Source organism: Carya illinoinensis, chromosome 4, assembly GCF_018687715.1.
Source record: "Carya illinoinensis cultivar Pawnee chromosome 4, C.illinoinensisPawnee_v1, whole genome shotgun sequence".
Classification (NCBI taxonomy): Eukaryota; Viridiplantae; Streptophyta; class Magnoliopsida; order Fagales; family Juglandaceae; genus Carya; species Carya illinoinensis.
Genome location: NC_056755.1, coordinates 184,509 through 203,364, shown reverse-complemented (window position 1 = coordinate 203,364; position 18,856 = coordinate 184,509). Strand labels below are relative to the sequence as shown.

General features: G+C 34.7%; 2 protein-coding genes across 2 annotated transcripts; both read left to right on the top strand.

Moving 5' to 3' along the window:
* The first annotated feature begins 172 nt into the window (after positions 1 to 172).
* Positions 173 to 18,682, top strand: LOC122306711 (cytochrome b-c1 complex subunit Rieske-4, mitochondrial-like). Its single transcript, XM_043119211.1, has 3 exons — positions 173 to 284; positions 15,562 to 15,760; positions 17,817 to 18,682. Exons 2-3 carry the CDS (start codon positions 15,562 to 15,564, stop codon positions 18,464 to 18,466), a joined length of 849 nt encoding a protein of 282 aa, XP_042975145.1. The 5' UTR covers positions 173 to 284; the 3' UTR covers positions 18,467 to 18,682.
* On the top strand, positions 283 to 3,382 carry LOC122306710 (cytochrome b-c1 complex subunit Rieske-4, mitochondrial-like). The gene is made up of 2 exons (XM_043119210.1): positions 283 to 486; positions 2,465 to 3,382. The coding sequence occupies exons 1-2, from the start codon at positions 285 to 287 to the stop codon at positions 3,112 to 3,114; spliced, it is 852 nt and encodes a 283-aa protein (XP_042975144.1). The 5' UTR covers positions 283 to 284; the 3' UTR covers positions 3,115 to 3,382.
* Positions 18,683 to 18,856: the final 174 nt, after the last annotated feature.

The window sequence follows — 18,856 nt, the reverse complement described above, 5'->3', positions numbered from 1 at the left end:
CAAACTCATTTACAGTCCCGTAATGGAGTATTTAAGATCTATGAACGACACGTAACATTTGATTTTTAGGCGTAAACGACAAGTAAAATTTATTGGTAGCGATCGGGTCCTAGACTCCCTACGTCGATTAAAATGGTTACGTCTCAAAATCACAGAATCTCTTAACTTAAGAAAACCCAATCACAGTCAAAAGGGTTTGCCGAATTTTCCCAATTATTTGGCGACGCAGATCATATTGGTTAAATCCAGCGAAGAAGAAGAAGACGAAAAATAATCAGAAGAAGATGCTGAGGGTTGCAGCGAGGAGGCTATCTTCTCTTTCTCCATCGTCGCCTTGGAGGCTCAACCAGTCCGCCTCCGCCATCGTCTCTCGTTATTTATCCTTCAACGGTAGTTATTTCTCGCTTTCCGATCAGCCCACATCCGATATCTCCTTCTACTCATCTTTTTCCCTCCGACCCGACTTATTCCAACTACCCTTCAAAGGTTAGGGCTATCTTCCTTTTCCCTCTATAGTATATACTACTCGGTTTGATTTCGGTTTATTCTGATTCAACTCATTAGATTATTATTATTTTTTTGGTAACTTTTGGGTTTTGTTATGTTGATTTAGTATCAATAACAACGCTGAAGGATACATAATTACCTTGTTCCGTTATTAATTATTCTGTTTCCCAATATTCGACGCTATTTATTCAGAAATATCACCAGCGTGCTGTTGTGTGAGACGCTTTTGACTGTTTGGGGAGGGGGCGCTATCTACAGTGCTATAGTTATTTGCATTTATTGGAGGAGGTTGGGTTTTTAGTTGTGGAAGCTAGTTTCTCAATGAAGGTTAGGAGTTTTTTTTTTTTTAATTAATAATTAGGAGTTTCTTATATTGATACTTGTCAAAAAAATAAAAAAGTGATGTCGATTGCAAGTATATTTCGGGATCTGTTGGGTATTTGAAGAAGTGTTCTTCCCGCTTGTCAAAAATATGTTTGATACGATCAGGATCAGGTGGGAAGTTTGTGTGATTGTGTATCATGTCTTAATTGATATTTGTGTCTATCCTCATAGTTGGAATATGGAGTACACGATTCTTTTTTTATAAGAAAGAATACAATTCTATATACCCGAAGATAACTATATTTGTCAAGAGTTATAATTTCTTGTTGCTGGTTTGAATTTAGTTGTATTAAATCTTCGTGATATTGTTGTGATATCTAGAATGATGATTCATAATACTTATCTGTTTCTATATACAATTGTCAACTACCTATTGATACCAAATTATAGTGTCCAGGATTACATTCGGACTAATTGTATTTCATGTGAGACACAGACACAGGCTTATCCACCTAAGATGTGTATGTACAAGTCAGTACGTAAGAACATGTATTTGCATGATCCCTGTTTCAGAGTTTTCTCTTTTGCTTTCTAATTTTTCTGAGGGATCTGGGAATTGAAAATGAAGGCAGCTGAAATAAAGCTGGAAAACTTTGTGTCAGTGAGGGAGTAAAAACCGTGAAGGCTTTGGTCTTGGTGGTATGCTCCCTCCAAGGTTTAAGGTTCGAATCCTCTTGGGTGCAAACAATTTATTGGGGCCATCGGATTGAGGGAATTTTCCCTTGAATTACCCTAGGTGTACTTGCGGGGAACTTCTTGCCGAGGGCCTGTGCACCCTAGGATTAGTCAGGATGTTGTTCTCGGACACCCGGTGCCAATAAAAAAATCATGAATATGAATAAATATGCAGGTTCTTTTATCATAGAGCACAGAGTTTTAAATTCCGTGCCATACTTGCCGGTATTTACCATGCAAGAGTAGTGACCAGTACAGGAAATATATGTGTTTCGTACCAGGTCAAATACGGCCATACTAGTGTGTTTCAATCCATACTGGCTAGTTTTTAGTGTACTGGCTGAAATTAGTGGATTTTTTTTTATTAATGTAAAAATTCTGTTGTTTTCGTAATTTTCACTCAAATTCTCACATCTTAACTTTTTTTAATCCCATTTTCCCGAGGATTGAAAATCAAATCCCTACTCTTTTCATGATGAAGATGAGTGATTATTTTTTTAAATAGTTGGATTGAGAACTTAGAAGTATTATTGAGTTTTATAAATATGTGTTTTAACTTTTTAAGATTTGCATTGATGTTATTTTGAAATATAATTTATACATATATAATTAATTTATTATATATAGACTATCTTGAAACGGTATCGGTACCGAAATATTTTGTTTCAGTGCATTAACCGAAACGGCCACAGAAACGGTATTCAAACTTTGAATTGTACATTATTTTTTGTTGCCTTTTCAAGCCTGTTATCATCACTCTTCACCCTTCAAATATTGGATGGCCTTTTCAGTTGATTTCTTTGCACACTGGAATATTGATATTATTGACCACATACATGGTTGTGCACTTTTATTCTTGTTGATTTTCTTATGACTCTTGCTGGCAAATGATTGGTAGGTCCAGGTTTTGCTTCCGAGTCTCTGACCCCAACAAAGGAAAACAGCATAGTTCCAGACGTTGCTGCAACTGTGGCAGCTGTTAAGAACCCTACTTCCAAGATCCTTTATGATGAGTACAACCATGAGCGTTACCCTCCAGGTGACCCCAGCAAGCGGGCATTTGCCTATTTTGTCCTGACTGGTGGTAGGTTTGTCTATGCCTCAGTGATTCGTCTCCTCATCCTCAAGTTTGTGCTGAGCATGTCAGCCAGTAAGGATGTTCTTGCAATGGCCTCGCTTGAGGTTGATCTGTCCAGTATTGAGCCGGGCTCTACTGTGACTGTTAAGTGGCGTGGAAAGCCAGTCTTCATCAGGCGCCGAACTGAGGATGATATAAAGCTGGCAAATAGTGTTGATGTTGGATCTCTTCGAGACCCACAGCTGGACTCAGAGAGGGTTAAGAATCCTGAATGGCTCATTGTTGTTGGAGTCTGCACGCATCTGGGTTGCATTCCCTTGCCAAATGCTGGTGACTTCGGTGGATGGTTCTGCCCATGCCATGGATCCCATTACGATATATCTGGTAGGATTCGTAAGGGGCCAGCTCCATACAATTTGGAGGTACCGACGTACTCCTTTTTGGAAGAGAACAAGTTACTGGTTGGTTGAGAATCATGGCTTGCTCTCTTGAAAACTACAATTATTTGTGATCCCAGTTTTATTTAATTTAAGCAGATAATGCCGAAGATTTGTTGCGGACATCTTTGAATTCAGCCCATTTATTCTTGGGCAGTATTAGGAATGATTATGTACTTGGAAACTGTTAACTGTCGTTGGTGTTTCTGAATTTAAATAAGTTGCCTGGCCTTTACTGAGCTTGGATGAGTTTGGGACTTCACAATTTCAGGAAGCTGCTATTTAAATTTGATTTGTTTTATTGTGGTGTATTTTTGTTTTTGTTTTGTTTTGGTTTTTAATAGGTTGTGGTGTCGTGATAATGGATGATGGTGTTTTACTTTTATCTAGTTATGAAGGGGAGCGGTTGGGACCAGGGGCTTGTTCCAACGTAATTGCCGCTGTGAAAACATCTCCATGACAAAGTATCCGTTTAGGTAGGTTTAGAACTTATATATATATATATATAAATTAATTATTTAATCTTCGCGTGTATTCATCCTTAATTGATCATAACGTGATATTTGTGCACCAATATCAATAATTTTAATTTATAATAAATTAACGAAATTTAAACTAAATGGCCATTTTAATATATAATTATTATTAAGATAATTGTTTGGAAACTTCTTTTTCGAAGAGCATTGTTAATGGATTATGCATATGTAAAGGACACTTTTGATGAATGTAAGATAAATTTAGATTTTGACTATTTCATTTACATAAATATCTACATTAGAATAAATATTTTAATATTATATAATAATAAAATAATATGAGATGAATTTGATTTTGACTATTCACATCAAATCTCTATTTTGGATTATCTATTTATTTATTATATAGTAATAAGTAATTAATAATTAAAAAAATAATTAATTAAATTTATTTTATAATGAGAAAATGGGAAAAAAATTCTAGAAAAATAAACGGTGACATTTGCATTGAAAGAGGAGAGAGGCAGAGTTGCAGATAAATAATAAAATAACAATTATCTCTATCTACAATACACATCAAATTTGATATTTCATTTATAAATACTGTAGCTAAAAGTTGTAAAATTTGCTAATGGCTAATCCGTTGCAAGTGAATTTTCTATCTTATAGTTAAAAAGTACACACCCTTTTGAGAATAGATAATCTAATGAGACTGTTATTAAGTGAGGGATTAATTCAAAAAATGTTAAACCTCAAAACGAACTGAGAGTCATGGGCCGAAAGCTAAGCCGCGTCCTTGAGCACCAAGTAAACTATTCAATGTAAACTTCAATGGTTGCAATAGATCACACAAATATGATATTTCAAATATTGAAAAAATATATCATTGTCTCTCGTATTTTAAATTCAAAAAAATTGAAGAAACCGTGAATTTTATGCACAAACATTAAAGTTTCCAAGCAACTGGTAGAGAAAAGGAGGCCTACCTAAATCCTGGCTCTAATCAAGAGTTATTAGACGATCAATGCAAATTTATGAGAGAGAAAACAGTTTCAATTCCAAATTAGAAAAATTGCCGCATGCATATTGCAAAGGAAAACTAAATACATTGATCAGTTATCTCTGGTTACATTACTTCACTCAAATTAACAGTAGATACACAGAATTTGGATCTTTTTAGGGAAGAAAATGAGGATAACCAAGGGTGAATTACACTAATGCAAGACCTAAGTCATCGAGAGATATAAATTAATACCAAATCCTTAAAATCAACTTGTACAAACCATCATACGTGTAAACTCTACCAGTGTAACTGCTTTTAGATTCATGGCCACGAACTACTCTAACTGGCACACATTGCTCCACATAATTCTGCAATTGAGGCCAAAGTATGTACAAGTCAAGCAATACTGTTTCAAATTCCAAAGGCACTCCAGAGACTCGCTTATTCTTGTGGTAAAATGGTTCTCCCTCATAATCATTTACCCAACAAAATCAAATAGAAATAAGAACTAAAGAGAGCTTCTGGGTCAACTAATACTATGAAATGAGTATATGAGGAAAAATATCCAAAGAACTTAGAAGGGCTTCAAAAGGATAGAGTTTTCATCCAAACAGGGTAGAAGGAAATTTCCTCCAACCCATTTGAAAAATTGATGTGTCCCTTGAGCATGCGACAAACACATGCTTTTTTAATAGAGAGACATGTCAATTTCTAGAGTTAAAAGACTTCTAAAAAAAGGCATGCTCTTGTCACATGCTTAATGGACACTTGTCATATTTGTAGATGGGTCGGAGGAGGCTTCCTCGAACCCAATTTGGAGGTCAACTCCATCCATTTCAAAATACACACCTTGAGAGCCAAATTCCCACGCTCCATCTTTTGATCCTGAATTTGATGCTTATTAGAGCATCTATATTGATCTATACATATGCATATATAAAGTTATATTTACATAATATGAACCTAAATCCATCTATATTGAATTATGCATCTTTAAATATTTGTATAGTTATGAACAGTACCTTTACATGTTTGAAGATCTACTATTCACTCTCCAAAACATATATTACTCATTCTCTCTCTCTCTCCTCCCACTCTCTTTCCACATATTTTATCTTTACATATTTTACTACATATTTTACTCATTCACTCCCCAAAAAATATTTTACTCAAATATTTTATATATTTGAAGATCAAACCCGTGCACCTCTCTCTCATAGGTTCTGAGTAAATTATTGGGTGCTAATTACATGTATTAACCCAATGCATGGAAATTGCAAACTCTACTAAAAAAAAAGTAAAAAAAATAATAAAATGGTAATATTTTAATATTATTTTGTCTCAAATTTGTATAAGCTAATGTGGGACTTTCGCTTGTGTGGCAAATTGGATCTCTAAAAGATATGATTTTGCATATGCATATGCATATGCATAAACCAATGTGGGTGCTCTTACCAGTTAAATCATGTCCCCCTTGGCTAGTATACACAACATCCTCAGCATTATCCTGGTCGTCCTCACATTCCAGACAATACAATGGCAACTACTAGCAGGAAGCTATGGTTCATGTACTCCTATTTTCCAAAAAAGAAATAAATATTTTCATTAATTCTACTTCAATTCCAATTCCCAACCAAGTGGAAGAACATTACATTTTTTACTACATCAACAAGGACCGAGACTACTCAATCAGGAATAGCCTTTAGTTATTTAGTCCTTGATTTACAGTATAACATAATTAACACAGATATAACTGTGTAGGAAAAAAAACATAGCATATAAGAGGCTAAAGATCAACTGAAAAATCGAAACACCCAATAAAATGTAAAGAGATTGGTAGTTTTTACTTCTATAGCATATGCACAGTGTCAAGTTACAATTCACACGCATTGATAATTTGGAACAATTGGACCTAAAATCTCTAATTTTCAAGCCAGACCCTCAACTAGATACACTACTTACACAAATTGTAAATAAGTTAGCATCTTTTAGTACGCCAAATTTAATAAAAGAGGGTGTTGTCAACTTTACTTGGCTGGGATAAATTCTTGCAATTTATAATGATTTCAAATGACTTCAATTGTAACCTAGACTAGTTTTTTAAGTATTGGCCTAGATGTAACTTGAGCTTTCCTTGAGGTGTTAGAAATGGTATAGAATCAATTTCGACCACAAGTTGGAGACTAAGCTACACCACTTACAACAGAAAGTCAGACGAGAACATTAGGAATGTACTATTTGAAAACGCGTTTCAATTTCATATCACAATGTGGATTGTTAAAATCAATCAAGAGAAGTTTCATTTAGACACTTGGTAAAATCTTCACTCCTTGTGAATAGTTTAGGATACTTGGCACCAAGAGGAACCATATGATGGAAATGTAAAGGAAATGAAGGAAAATAAGTATTGTGATCATTTCATCTAAGCCAAACACTATTCCATCCAACTATTTATTTTTGTGCCAAATCAAATAGGGTTTCAACCCTAGTAAAATTCCAAATATTTGAGATCCAATTGAAACCCCAAACTTCTTTTTGAAACCGAAATCCTAAATGTTTTTCCAAACCCTAAATGAAGCCGGTTTTAACTTAATGTTTAATCATATGATTAGATAACTTTCACATACCATTAACCATTCAAATTCATATCATTACACCCCTCTTATCCATTATTTTATAATATAGTATTTTCATCAGGCCAAGTAAAATTGAATTTGGGCTTGATAGAAAACAAAACCCCAAACCAAATCCTATTGAAACTCCAAATAAGGCTCAATTGATTTAGTCCCACCAAAAAGGTTCACTTATGTAAGACCTCTTGAGAAAGTTTTTATACTACCACGAGTGTGTTTCCACTACCCATGTCAACCCTCAATAGTGGTTGATGGGAGAGCAATCAGACATCTCACTACCACCACATTACATGTCTGTTTCAAGGCAAAAACTTGACCGGTGCAAAACTGCAAGTGCACAGTATCGTAGTTTTATAATAAAGTGGTAAGAAGAGTATCGTCCTCAGGGATTGGTACCTTACTTTTGCCAAATACCAAAATTATACTAATCTCAATTTTATCTAGAGGAATCGCTAAGGTTTTTGTAGTTGCAAATAAAACTAGATCAACTTGAAGAGAAATAAGCAAAGAAAATAAAACTGACTTTCAAAGATCAAATTCAATAGGGAAGAAAACTTCTAGGAAATCGATTTCACCATAATTCTTCACTATGCTTTTCTCATCCAGCTAATTTAACTTAACCCTCTTTTGTCTATTAGCAAATCTCTAATTCATCCAAAAGCCTCTTTCGATAGTCAATTGGAAGTGATTCTAGTTTGTCAATTCACACAAGAGTATGCAAATTAAATAATCAAGAACGCAATAAGACCAATGATTTAATTACTACACAGGTTCATACAAGTCTTTCGATCTCTATACTTACCTATGCTGAAATATCCAAGATCTACCCTATGATTCCCTCTTTCGATAGCAAATCACAAGATTAATAATCATCTAATCAATGACCAGTTAATTAGAAGCATTAAACTCAGAATAAATCAGATAAACAAAGAGAGAATTGCATTAAATTAGCATGGACAAACAAGTATAGTTCGGAAATAGGTTACATCGTTTTCCTAGAATAAAGAAAATTTAGCTCATGCTAGAAATGGAATTCAACATAAACGAATTCACCATAATTGTTCTGAAAAGATGGGAAGAAGAAAATAAACACTGAAAAATCCTCCTTGCAGCCTCAACTCGTCGTCAAAAGCTCAAGGGAACGATTCAACGCTTTTCTCCCGTTCGTGCTCGTGTATGAATCCAACGTACGTGCAAGAAATTAGAATTTCGTCTCCAAAACAAATGATTTGAATCCCTCTAGCTATGTTTTTCTCTCCCAAAGAGTGTTCTCCAGCCAAAACTCGCGGCTCTAGAGTGAAAAATGGCTTTTATATGGTCCCACGGCGGAAAACCTAAAATCTGTCAAAATACGATGTTCGCTCGAGCGGGGTGTCGAGCGCGCGTCGAGCATTCGACTCTGCCTGATTTCGCTCGAGCGGCCAATGTCTCTGCTCGAGCGATCTTCGTTTTTCAGCAACCCGCTCGAGCTCCCTGTCGAGCGGCAGTCGAGCGTTTGAATCTACCTGAATTCACTCGAGCGGCCAAAAGCCTCCGCTCGAGCGAACTTGTAAAATCTGCAATATGAAATTTTGCAAGCCATCAGAGGGCAATCAGACATCTCACTACCACCACATTACATGTCTGTTTCAAGGCAGAAAGTTGTGCGTTGTAGCCCATAGTTTTGGGCATGGCTTTGGCTTACAGCACACACTAAAAAGCCATCCTCACATCTCCTCTCAACCCCTCCAGTAGTATATGAGTCATCTATGGCTTGTCTTTTAGACTTTTGTCACTTTTGAAACATTTTCTAGGAGAGAACTCAATGAGAGACTTCAGACAGCTTTTATGGCCTTTTTTGCTTCAATTTTTTGAAACCTTTGTAAGTAAATTCTCACAAAAATATCTTCATATAAGTTCTTCCTCTTTGAGTATAGTTTCCATTAGTATATTTTGTGTGATTCTTCATGAATTTTGGTTAGTAAAAAGTCTGTTTAAGCATGTAAAAGTCATACTAAGCAATAATCGGAAGAATGTGATAAATTTTTTATTTTATTTTTTACGAAATTATTGGCAAGATCTTAATCCGATGTTTTTATGGTTTAGAGTTAAAATATTAACATGCAAGTTGAATTTAAATTTGGTGCATATTAAGAGTTTTGCATGATATGAGAAAGTTGGAAACTCGAGGTGTCAAAATAGTTTTTGTTTTGAGTAAGTTTGGATATTTTGTTATAAAAGCATGCTCCTATGATCTTGATATTCATAAATGTTGTTCTCAGGACTTTGATATATATGTTAAGAGTGTTATTTTAGAAATTTATGGCTGTGATCTCGAGAGAATAAATTTTTATGCATGCTAAGGTTCGGTTGGAACATAACTAAAGGCTCACAAGTTGTGTCGTGTTTCTAAGTTATTTCTATCATGTGATCTTGAGTTTAATCTTTAGATTAACTTTAGGATTTGCAGCATATGATATTGTTTATTGACGGTTTAGTTCATGGAAATGTCAAATCAAGTGGATTGATCGAAGACCAAAACATGTAGTACTCTGGTTTTGGAGTAAATGTGCAAACCAATTATGTTGGTTGATGTTTTGTGAGCTGACTTGTTTGTTGAAGCATAATATTTATTAGGATTGATTTAGGATCTAAAAGGACAAATCTGATCGCATCTGATTAACGACAATAATTGCAAAGCTTGAGGAAGAGATTGTAGCAATGTATTAAATTCCATTCCAGCGATTATTCCGATTTAAGTACTCGAACAGAATATTTTGGCTTCGGTGTACCATTTTTGAATTAATTATATATTATATATAAACTAACAACTAATAGAATAAATACATACATATATATATATATATGTAAGTGTGTTCTTATATATTTGTATGTATATGGAAGAATTGAAAATTTATAAAATAAATATATGTTAAAAAGATCACAAACTTGAGTTGAAATACAAAAATAAAGAAAAAAAAAGAATAGATAAATTATTAAAAATAATTCTATTTAAAAAAGAAAAAAGAAAAATGAGGGGACATATCTAAAGTTACAAAAAAATTAAAGTTATATAAATACATTTTAGTTTCTAAAATTAATTAAATACCATCTGAATTTAAAATTTACAAAAATGCAATTCCAGTATAAAAAATTACAAAAATAGTTCAAAATGGAATGGGGCCCGAAATGCCAATTCTGGTCAGAATAACTGAAATTTGACTGGAATGGGCCACAATTTGGAGCAAAATGGAAAGATGTGATATAGTGTACTAGATACTACACCATAATAGAAAATTCATGCTAGAACAGAACGAAATTTAAAATTTTGGGTTGTAGAGACGAAATTTAAGAAAAATACATTACAACCTAGTCATTAACAAATAAAGGCTATAAAGCAGTATGGTATACCACAATCTTAGTAACCAATCACATATAGTAGGAATGATGCTTCGCTTAATAACTTTATTAAAAATAAATACATGTGTTTAAGCTGAAGTCATAATAAGGATCACACCACATATACAACCAATTGATTTTTCTATCCCAAATTGATGATGAAGATGAGGCATCCAACCAAAAAATAAACTTTACAAAAGACTAGCATCAAATTCAAGTGTTAATTTTAATTTCTTGAGCCCATGATTAGCAACTGAAGCAAAAGAATATATATATATATATAAACTCTAAACTTCATATTTTTTGAACCATTCAAATCAATCAACTTAGAGAATATACAAAAATCCAAGACAGGTGAAGTTAGCCTTCACAACAAAGTAAAGTTTTATATTTTAACTTCTCTAGCCCATGATTAGCTGCTCAAGCAAGAGAGTAAGACAATACATATTCAAAATCCAAACTCATATTTTTGGAAATATTTACATAAATTAAACATAGAAAATAGACAACAATTCAAAGCTGGCACAATAACTTCACCTTCTTTCAGAACTTGTTTTTTACCATTTAACTCCATATGTTTTGCAATTTTATTTTTTAAAAGAAAATGTGGTATACATTTAAGTATGATGTGCTTATAATAAGAATATACAGTTCTCTAGAATATAACAAAATAAAATCAAAACTAAAATGAGGTTCCAGCAGCATTTAAAACAACAAAATGAGAGTGACAATCGTGATTCATAAGAGACAAAAGGAGAGGAAGTGATAGAAAATGGAAGATTTGAGCTCCAAGAAATGAAAAAAAAAAATTACCTTATTCTCAACAGAGTGCCAATAGTGATTCGGAAGAGAGAGAGAAAGAGAAAGTGAGCAATACCGTGGGAATGAAACATTGGGGGGGGGGGGTTGGGGGGGAACAACTTATCTTTTCATTTTAGTATAATAAAATAAAGATTTGGCATGCAAATAATATCCACTCATATATATCGGCCCATTTTATTTACTGTAGATCAAAGTTTCACTTTTCACATTTTGCCTAATTCAATGTATGTCTTTTATAGTGAAATGAGCTACATTTTGTGTTTCACTGGTATTTGGGTAAGCCGATGCCAGTGCTCTTTTTTTTTTTTTTTTTAAATAGACTTCAATTCATGAATGAATGAAGGAAGTTACAGCTATGACTAATAAGTCTGGGAACAAGCCCTGATTACAAGCTAACTACTTATCGGTTATACGTGCCCATGCACACAACTTTCATTGTGCCGGACACTATGTAAAAAAACTTCATAAAACTCTCCAATGATACAGCCCTTCTGAGATGAAAGACTCTGTAAAAAACAGAAGTGTCCATCTCGACTTGTCTATGAGAAAAACAACTCATTCCACCCCCACCCTCCAAAAAAGGAGGGAGACTTTTCACCCTCATCCTCCAACGAGGATAGGGACTCACTACCCTTCTCTTACAAAAGAGGAAAGGGAATTACCTACTTCAAATTTATTCTCATTTAATCCTAACAGACACAATAAAATAAAACAAACTCAACTGAAAAATAAAAGAAAAATAAAACCCAGTGCTCCACACCGTACGTCCATCCACTAACTGAACTTTCATGCCCACGCAGCTCCCCACTTTTGTCGCCCACTATCCCTGCTTTCCGTAACTTCCCCAGCCCACCCTACGTCCTGCCATAACCTGCAAACATTAAGCATGCAGCAAGCATAACTGAGCGAACGGACGACTCCACGATGCAATTGATTTTCAAGCATGCAGTGACTGGAATTTCCTCGTGACAGCCACTGGAAGCACACTGCCACCGAACACCTTATTACAGATTGAAAAACAAACCCAAAGCACCCAGAAACCTACTAAACGGAAGACCTCAGCCACCGTAGTTATTATTACATTTAACCAAACGGAAGAACCGAACATTAAACAAGAGCTAACCCACACTAAAAGGAAAACAAGATAAATTAGACTGTAAGAAACTAGAAAGTCAGGAAAAGAGAAAAAACAATTTGAAAAGGCAAACACTGTCGCCGCCCCCTTCTCCGACCACCCTCATGAAGCTTTCGGCTATGAGTTATGGTAGGGCTCCGCCCTAGACAGACCCCTTATCCTCCTCATGTACGCTGGATGCATCCCAAAAAAATCCTCTATTTTCCATGGATAAAACAGAGGCCTTAACCCCACGGAAACCACCCCAACCCAACATGCAAACCATCGCCTCCGAGAGCAAGCCGCCCTGCCCCTGCTCACGCCGTAAACCTCCAAAGCATCCCTCAGCAGACAATTTTTCCAGGCTACCCCCCATACATCTCTCAAAAACATACTAACTTCATTTTATACGTATGGAAGTTAACACCTCTCAGCCAAACAGTCAGGAACACCGGATTAGGCCATACAAGCCTAGTGGAGGCCGTGGAAGTATAGCAAAACTCAGCTTTTATTAACAACATAAAACATGAAAACAAACACAGCAGAAGAGAAAACTAAACCAAAACTAGAAAGAGAGAGGAGGGAGGGAGGAGCCAAGGCTCCCACCTCCCTCTTAATGGTTTTCGCCTGACTTGTTTCCTAGAGAGAAGGGAGACTTTCTCTCACTATCTCTCTTAGTTTTTCCGATACCAGTGCTCTTAGTTATAAGGTGTGGTAGTATGAAATTAGATTAGCACTTAGTTATAAGGTGTGGCAGTATGAAATTAGATTTGTTTTTACACTGACATGTTTTACGTGAGCTTAATTTTACATTGGGTTGGACTTAGTTTTACTATGGGCTTAGTTTTTATTACATAAAACTATTACGTTACTTTGAGTTGGGTTGGGTCTAGTTTTACTTAAATAATTACGTTATTCCATAAACTATTTATGGGATTGTTTATATTATTTAAATATTAAATTATTTAATAATTAGATTTATTAGTCAATAATAAGAGTTTAATTCTATTTTTAACATTTTAAATCTGATTAAGCCTATTTTATGGAAAGAGTTCCTGCTATTGTTTAATAGATCTAAATAGAATATGATTTCTTACTAAATTGTAATATTCTATCTATTTCTTACTAAATTGTAATATTTTATTAGTGTATAATAATAGGTATGCTAGGATTTGTATTTTAAAAATGATTAAGCTAATTATCGAAACGAATTTCCGTTGATATTTTGTTACTTTGATAAAATTACTATATTACAGTTATAATTAGAAAATAAAGAAATATGTTAAGAATACTTAAATGATATTAATATTTATTAAATTTTTTGTAAAATTAAATAATTATGTTAATTATAATAAAATAAACCTATTTTAAGAATTGAGGTTTTAACGACTTATTTTAATAGAATTGAATATAGTCCAATTATTCTAATAAATTATAATTTGAGAGTGAAAATATGTTATTAGTATTTAAATAATTGAAGATATAAGCATCCATTGATTTTATGTTAAACAGAATATTTATTAATTATTTTCTATAGTATGAATTTAATTAAGTGGGAAATTATGATACGTTTAATACTTTGTATGGGTGACAAGTTATGAAGTGAGATTCAAAAAGCAACGCAATAAAGTAAGTAGCTTGATCATAAATTAGAAGTATCATATTAGTTAGTCAGATAGATTATTATTAAAGCCAATCCTTGAAAGTCAGTGTTTATGTATCTCGTATGTCACTATTTATGCAAGTATATCATAGATCATAGAACACGATCATGTTAATTTTTTGCATCATGTTTAGATTCAGCATTTTATAGTTATTTATATGAGCATGTATGTCATGCATCTCACTTCCCATAAGATACCCAAGCTTTCTTAAGTTCAAATGTAAGATAAGATTCATATAAGTTAAATCAAATGACCATTTAGATGTATGGTGTCAATGCAGTCTCATGGTGGATGTGCAAGCCACAGACTCAAGCGTAGTCTACCGTAATATGTTAGAATACTACTCAGCGGCTCCCTTTGCGGCCGCTGGATGTGAGGCCCGTGCACAACCTCGCACACAATGTTAAATGTATTGGCCAGTCATACCATTCAAATAATTTAGATAAATTAGTCATGAATATCACAAGTATCAGTATGAGCAATCATAATTTTAAACTCTCAGCATGAAATTTTTATAAAAACCTTATATTTACATTGTAATAGGTTTTTTACCGAGTCTTCAACTTATTTTAGTTTTATTTCATATTTTTAACTAGCTAATTGATGATGATGATTAGTACGAGCAAGCGAGTCAGACTTAGTTGAAATAGTTGGATTTAGCTTCAGGCTTATTTATATATTATTTAATCGATTTAATAAATTATGAAATCTCTTGCCTAGTTTTATTTATATAAGCATGTGACATCCCTAGCCATTGAAAAATGAGTGTTCTAGAACTGGGCTTGGGACGCCATATGGGCCTAGCCATTGGAAATGAGGTGTTACAGAGCTAGGCCTAAGATGCCATATGGGCCAGTGGTATTGTACACTCTATCAATAACTATATGCATAAATTGGAAGGAAAAATTAAATCTACACGTATGACTCAGCGGTGCGTAGAGCTACTAGTAAAGAAAATTCTACTCATCATTTTCATACCATATATCACATATAATTTCTTAATTTTTAATTTTTTTCTTTTTATCAAATGTGAGATGATGGATGATGAATAGAAGATTACAATTAATTTAAGAAGAATAAAATAAAATAAATAAAAATATTAAAAAAATAAATATGATATATAATATTTGAGGATGATAAATAATAAAATTCTATCACAATAGTCCGTAATGGATTATTTAAGATTTATGAACGACACGTAACATTTGATTTTTAGGCGTAAACGACGAGTAAAATTTATTGGTAGCGATCGGGTACCTACGTCGATTAAAATGGTTACGTGTCAAAATCATAGAATATCTGAAAAAAACCCAATCACAGTCAAAAGGGTTTGCCGAATTTTCCCAATAATCAGAAGAAGAAGAAGACGACGAAAAATAAACAGAAGAAGATGCTGAGGGTTGCAGCGAGGAGGCTATCTTCTCTTTCTCCATCGTCGCCTTGGAGGCTCAACCAGTCCGCCTCCGCCATCGTCTCTCGTTATTTATCGTTCAACGGTAGTTATTCCTCGTCTTCCAGTCACCCCCGATCCGATATCTCCTACTCATCTTTTTCCCTCCGACCCGACTTATTCCAACTACCCTTCAAAGGTTAGGGCTATCTTCCATTTCCCTCTATACACTAAATACTACTCGGTTTTATTTAGGTTTATTCTGATTCATCTCATTAGATTATTTTTTTTTTTGTAAGTTTTGGGTTTTGTTATGTTGATTTAGTATCATTAACAACGCTGAAGGATACATAATTACCTTTTTCCGTTATTAATTATTCGGTTTTCCAATATTCGACGCTATTTATTCAGAAATATCACCAGCGTGCTTGATTGAGCGTGCTGTTGTGTGAGACGCTTTTGACTGTTTGGGGAGGGGGCGCTATCTACAGTGCTATAGTTATTTGCATTTATTGGAGGAGGTTGGTTTTTTAGTTGTGGAAGCTAGTTTCTCAATCAAGGTTAGGAGTTTTTTTTTTTTTAATGAATAATTAGGAGTTTCTTATATTGATACTTGTCAAAAAAATAAAAAAGTGATGTCGATTGCAAGTATATTTCAGGATCTGTTGGGTATTTGAAGAATTTTTCTTCCCGCTTGTCAAAAATATGTTTTATAAGATCAGGTGGGAAGTTTGTGTGATTGTGTGTCATGTCTTAATGGATATTTGTGTCTATCCTCATAGTTGGAATATAGAAGTACACGATTGTTTCTTTATAAGAAAGAATACAATTCTATATACCCGAAGATAACTATATTTGTCAAGAGTTATAATTTCTTGTTGCTGGGTTGAACTTATAAAAAAAAAAAAAAAAAAAAAAATTCTTGTTGCTGGTTTGAATTTAGTTGTATTAAATCTTCGTGATATTGTTGTGATATCTAGAATGATGATATGTAATACTTATCTGTTTCTATATACAATTGTCAACTACCTATTGATACCAAATTATAGTGTCCAGGATTACATTCGGACTAATTGTTTTTCATGTGAGACACAGACACAGGCTTATCCACCTAAGATGTGTATGCACAAGTCAGTATGTAAGAACATGTATTTGCATGATCCCTATTTCAGAGTTTTCTCTTTTGCTTTCTAATATTGCCGAGGGATCTGGGAATTGAAAATAAAGGCAGCTGAGAAAAGGTTTGATAACTTTGTGTCAATAAGGGAGTAAAAACCGTGAAGGCTTTGGTCTTGGTGGTATGCTCTCTCCAAGGTCTAAGGTTCGAATCCTCTTGGGTGCAAATAATTGATTGGGGCCATTGGATTGAGGGAATTTTCCCTTGAATTACTCTATGTGTACTTGTGGGAAACTTCTTGCCAAGGGCTTATGCATCCCTGGGATTAGTCGGGATGTTGTTCTCGGACACCCAGTGCCAATAAAAAAACCGTGAATATGAATAAATATGCAAGTTCTTTTATCATGGAGCACAGAGTTTTAAATTTTGTACCGTACCTACCGGTATTTACCATGCCAGAGTAGTGCCCAGTACAGGAAATATATGTGTTTCGTATCAGGTCAAATACGGCCGTACTGGTGCGTTTCAATTAGTACCGGCTAGTTTTCGATGTACCGGTTGGTTTTGGTGTACCGGCCAAAATTAATGGATTTTTTTAATTAATGTAAAAATTCTATTATTTTCATAATTTTCACATCTGAAAACTATTTTCTTAATTTTTTTTAATCCCATTCTCCCGAGGATTGAAATTCAAATCCCTACTCCTCTTTTCGTGATGAATATGAGTGATTATATTTTTAAATAGTTGGATTGAGAACTTAGAAATATTATTAAGTTTTATAAATATGTGTTTTAACTTTTTAAGATTTGCATTGATGTTATTTTGAAATATAATTTATACATATATAATTAATTTATTATATATGGACTATCTTGAAACGGTACCAGTACCGAAATATTTCGTTCCAGTGCCTTAACTGAAACGGCCACCGAAATGGTATTCAGAGCTTTGAGTTGTACATTATTTTTTGTTGCCTTTTGAAGCCTGTTATCATCGCTCTCCATCCTTCAAAGATCGGATGGCCTTTTCAGTTGATTTCTTTGCACACTGGAATATTGATATTATTGACCACATACATGGTTGTGCACTTTATTCTTGTTCATTTTCTTATGACTCTTGCTGGCAAATGATTGGTAGGTCCAGGTTTTGCTTCCGAGTCTCTTACCCCAACAAAGGAAAACAGCATAGTTCCAGACATTGCTGCAACTGTGGCAGCTGTTAAGAACCCTACTTCCAAGATCCTTTATGATGAGTACAACCATGAGCGTTACCCTCCAGGTGACCCCAGTAAGCGGGCATTTGCCTATTTTGTCCTGACCGGTGGTAGGTTTGTCTATGCCTCAGTGATTCGTCTCCTCATCCTCAAGTTTGTGCTGAGCATGTCAGCCAGTAAGGATGTTCTTGCAATGGCCTCGCTTGAGGTTGATCTGTCCAGTATTGAGCCGGGCTCTACTGTGACTGTTAAGTGGCGTGGAAAGCCAGTCTTCATCAGGCGCCGAACTGAGGATGATATAAAGCTGGCAAATAGTGTTGATGTTGGATCTCTTCGAGACCCACAGCTGGACTCAGAGAGGGTTAAGAATCCTGAATGGCTCGTTGTTGTTGGAGTCTGCACACATCTGGGTTGCATTCCCTTGCCAAATGCCGGTGACTTCGGTGGATGGTTCTGCCCATGCCATGGATCCCATTATGATATATCTGGTAGGATACGTAAGGGGCCAGCTCCATACAATTTGGAGGTACCGACTTACTCCTTTCTGGAAGAGAACAAGTTACTGGTTGGTTGAGAATCATGGCTTACTCTCTAGAAAACTACAATTATTTGTGATCCCAGTTTTGTTTAATTTGAGCAGATAATGCCAAAGATTTGTTGCGGACATCTTTGAATTCAGCCCATTTATTCTTGGGCAATATCAGGAATGATTATGTACTTGGAAACTGTTAACTGTCGTTGGTGTTTCTGAATTTAAATAAGTTGCCTGGCCTTTGCTGAGCTTGGATGAGTTTGGGACTTCACAATTGCAGGGAGCTGCTATTAAATTTGGTTTGTTTTGTTGTGGTTTTGTGATAATGGATGATAGTGTTTTATCTAGTTATGAAGGGGAGCGGTTGGGACCGGGGGTTTGTACCAACGTAATTGCCGCTGTGAAAACATCTCCATGACAAAGTATCCGTTT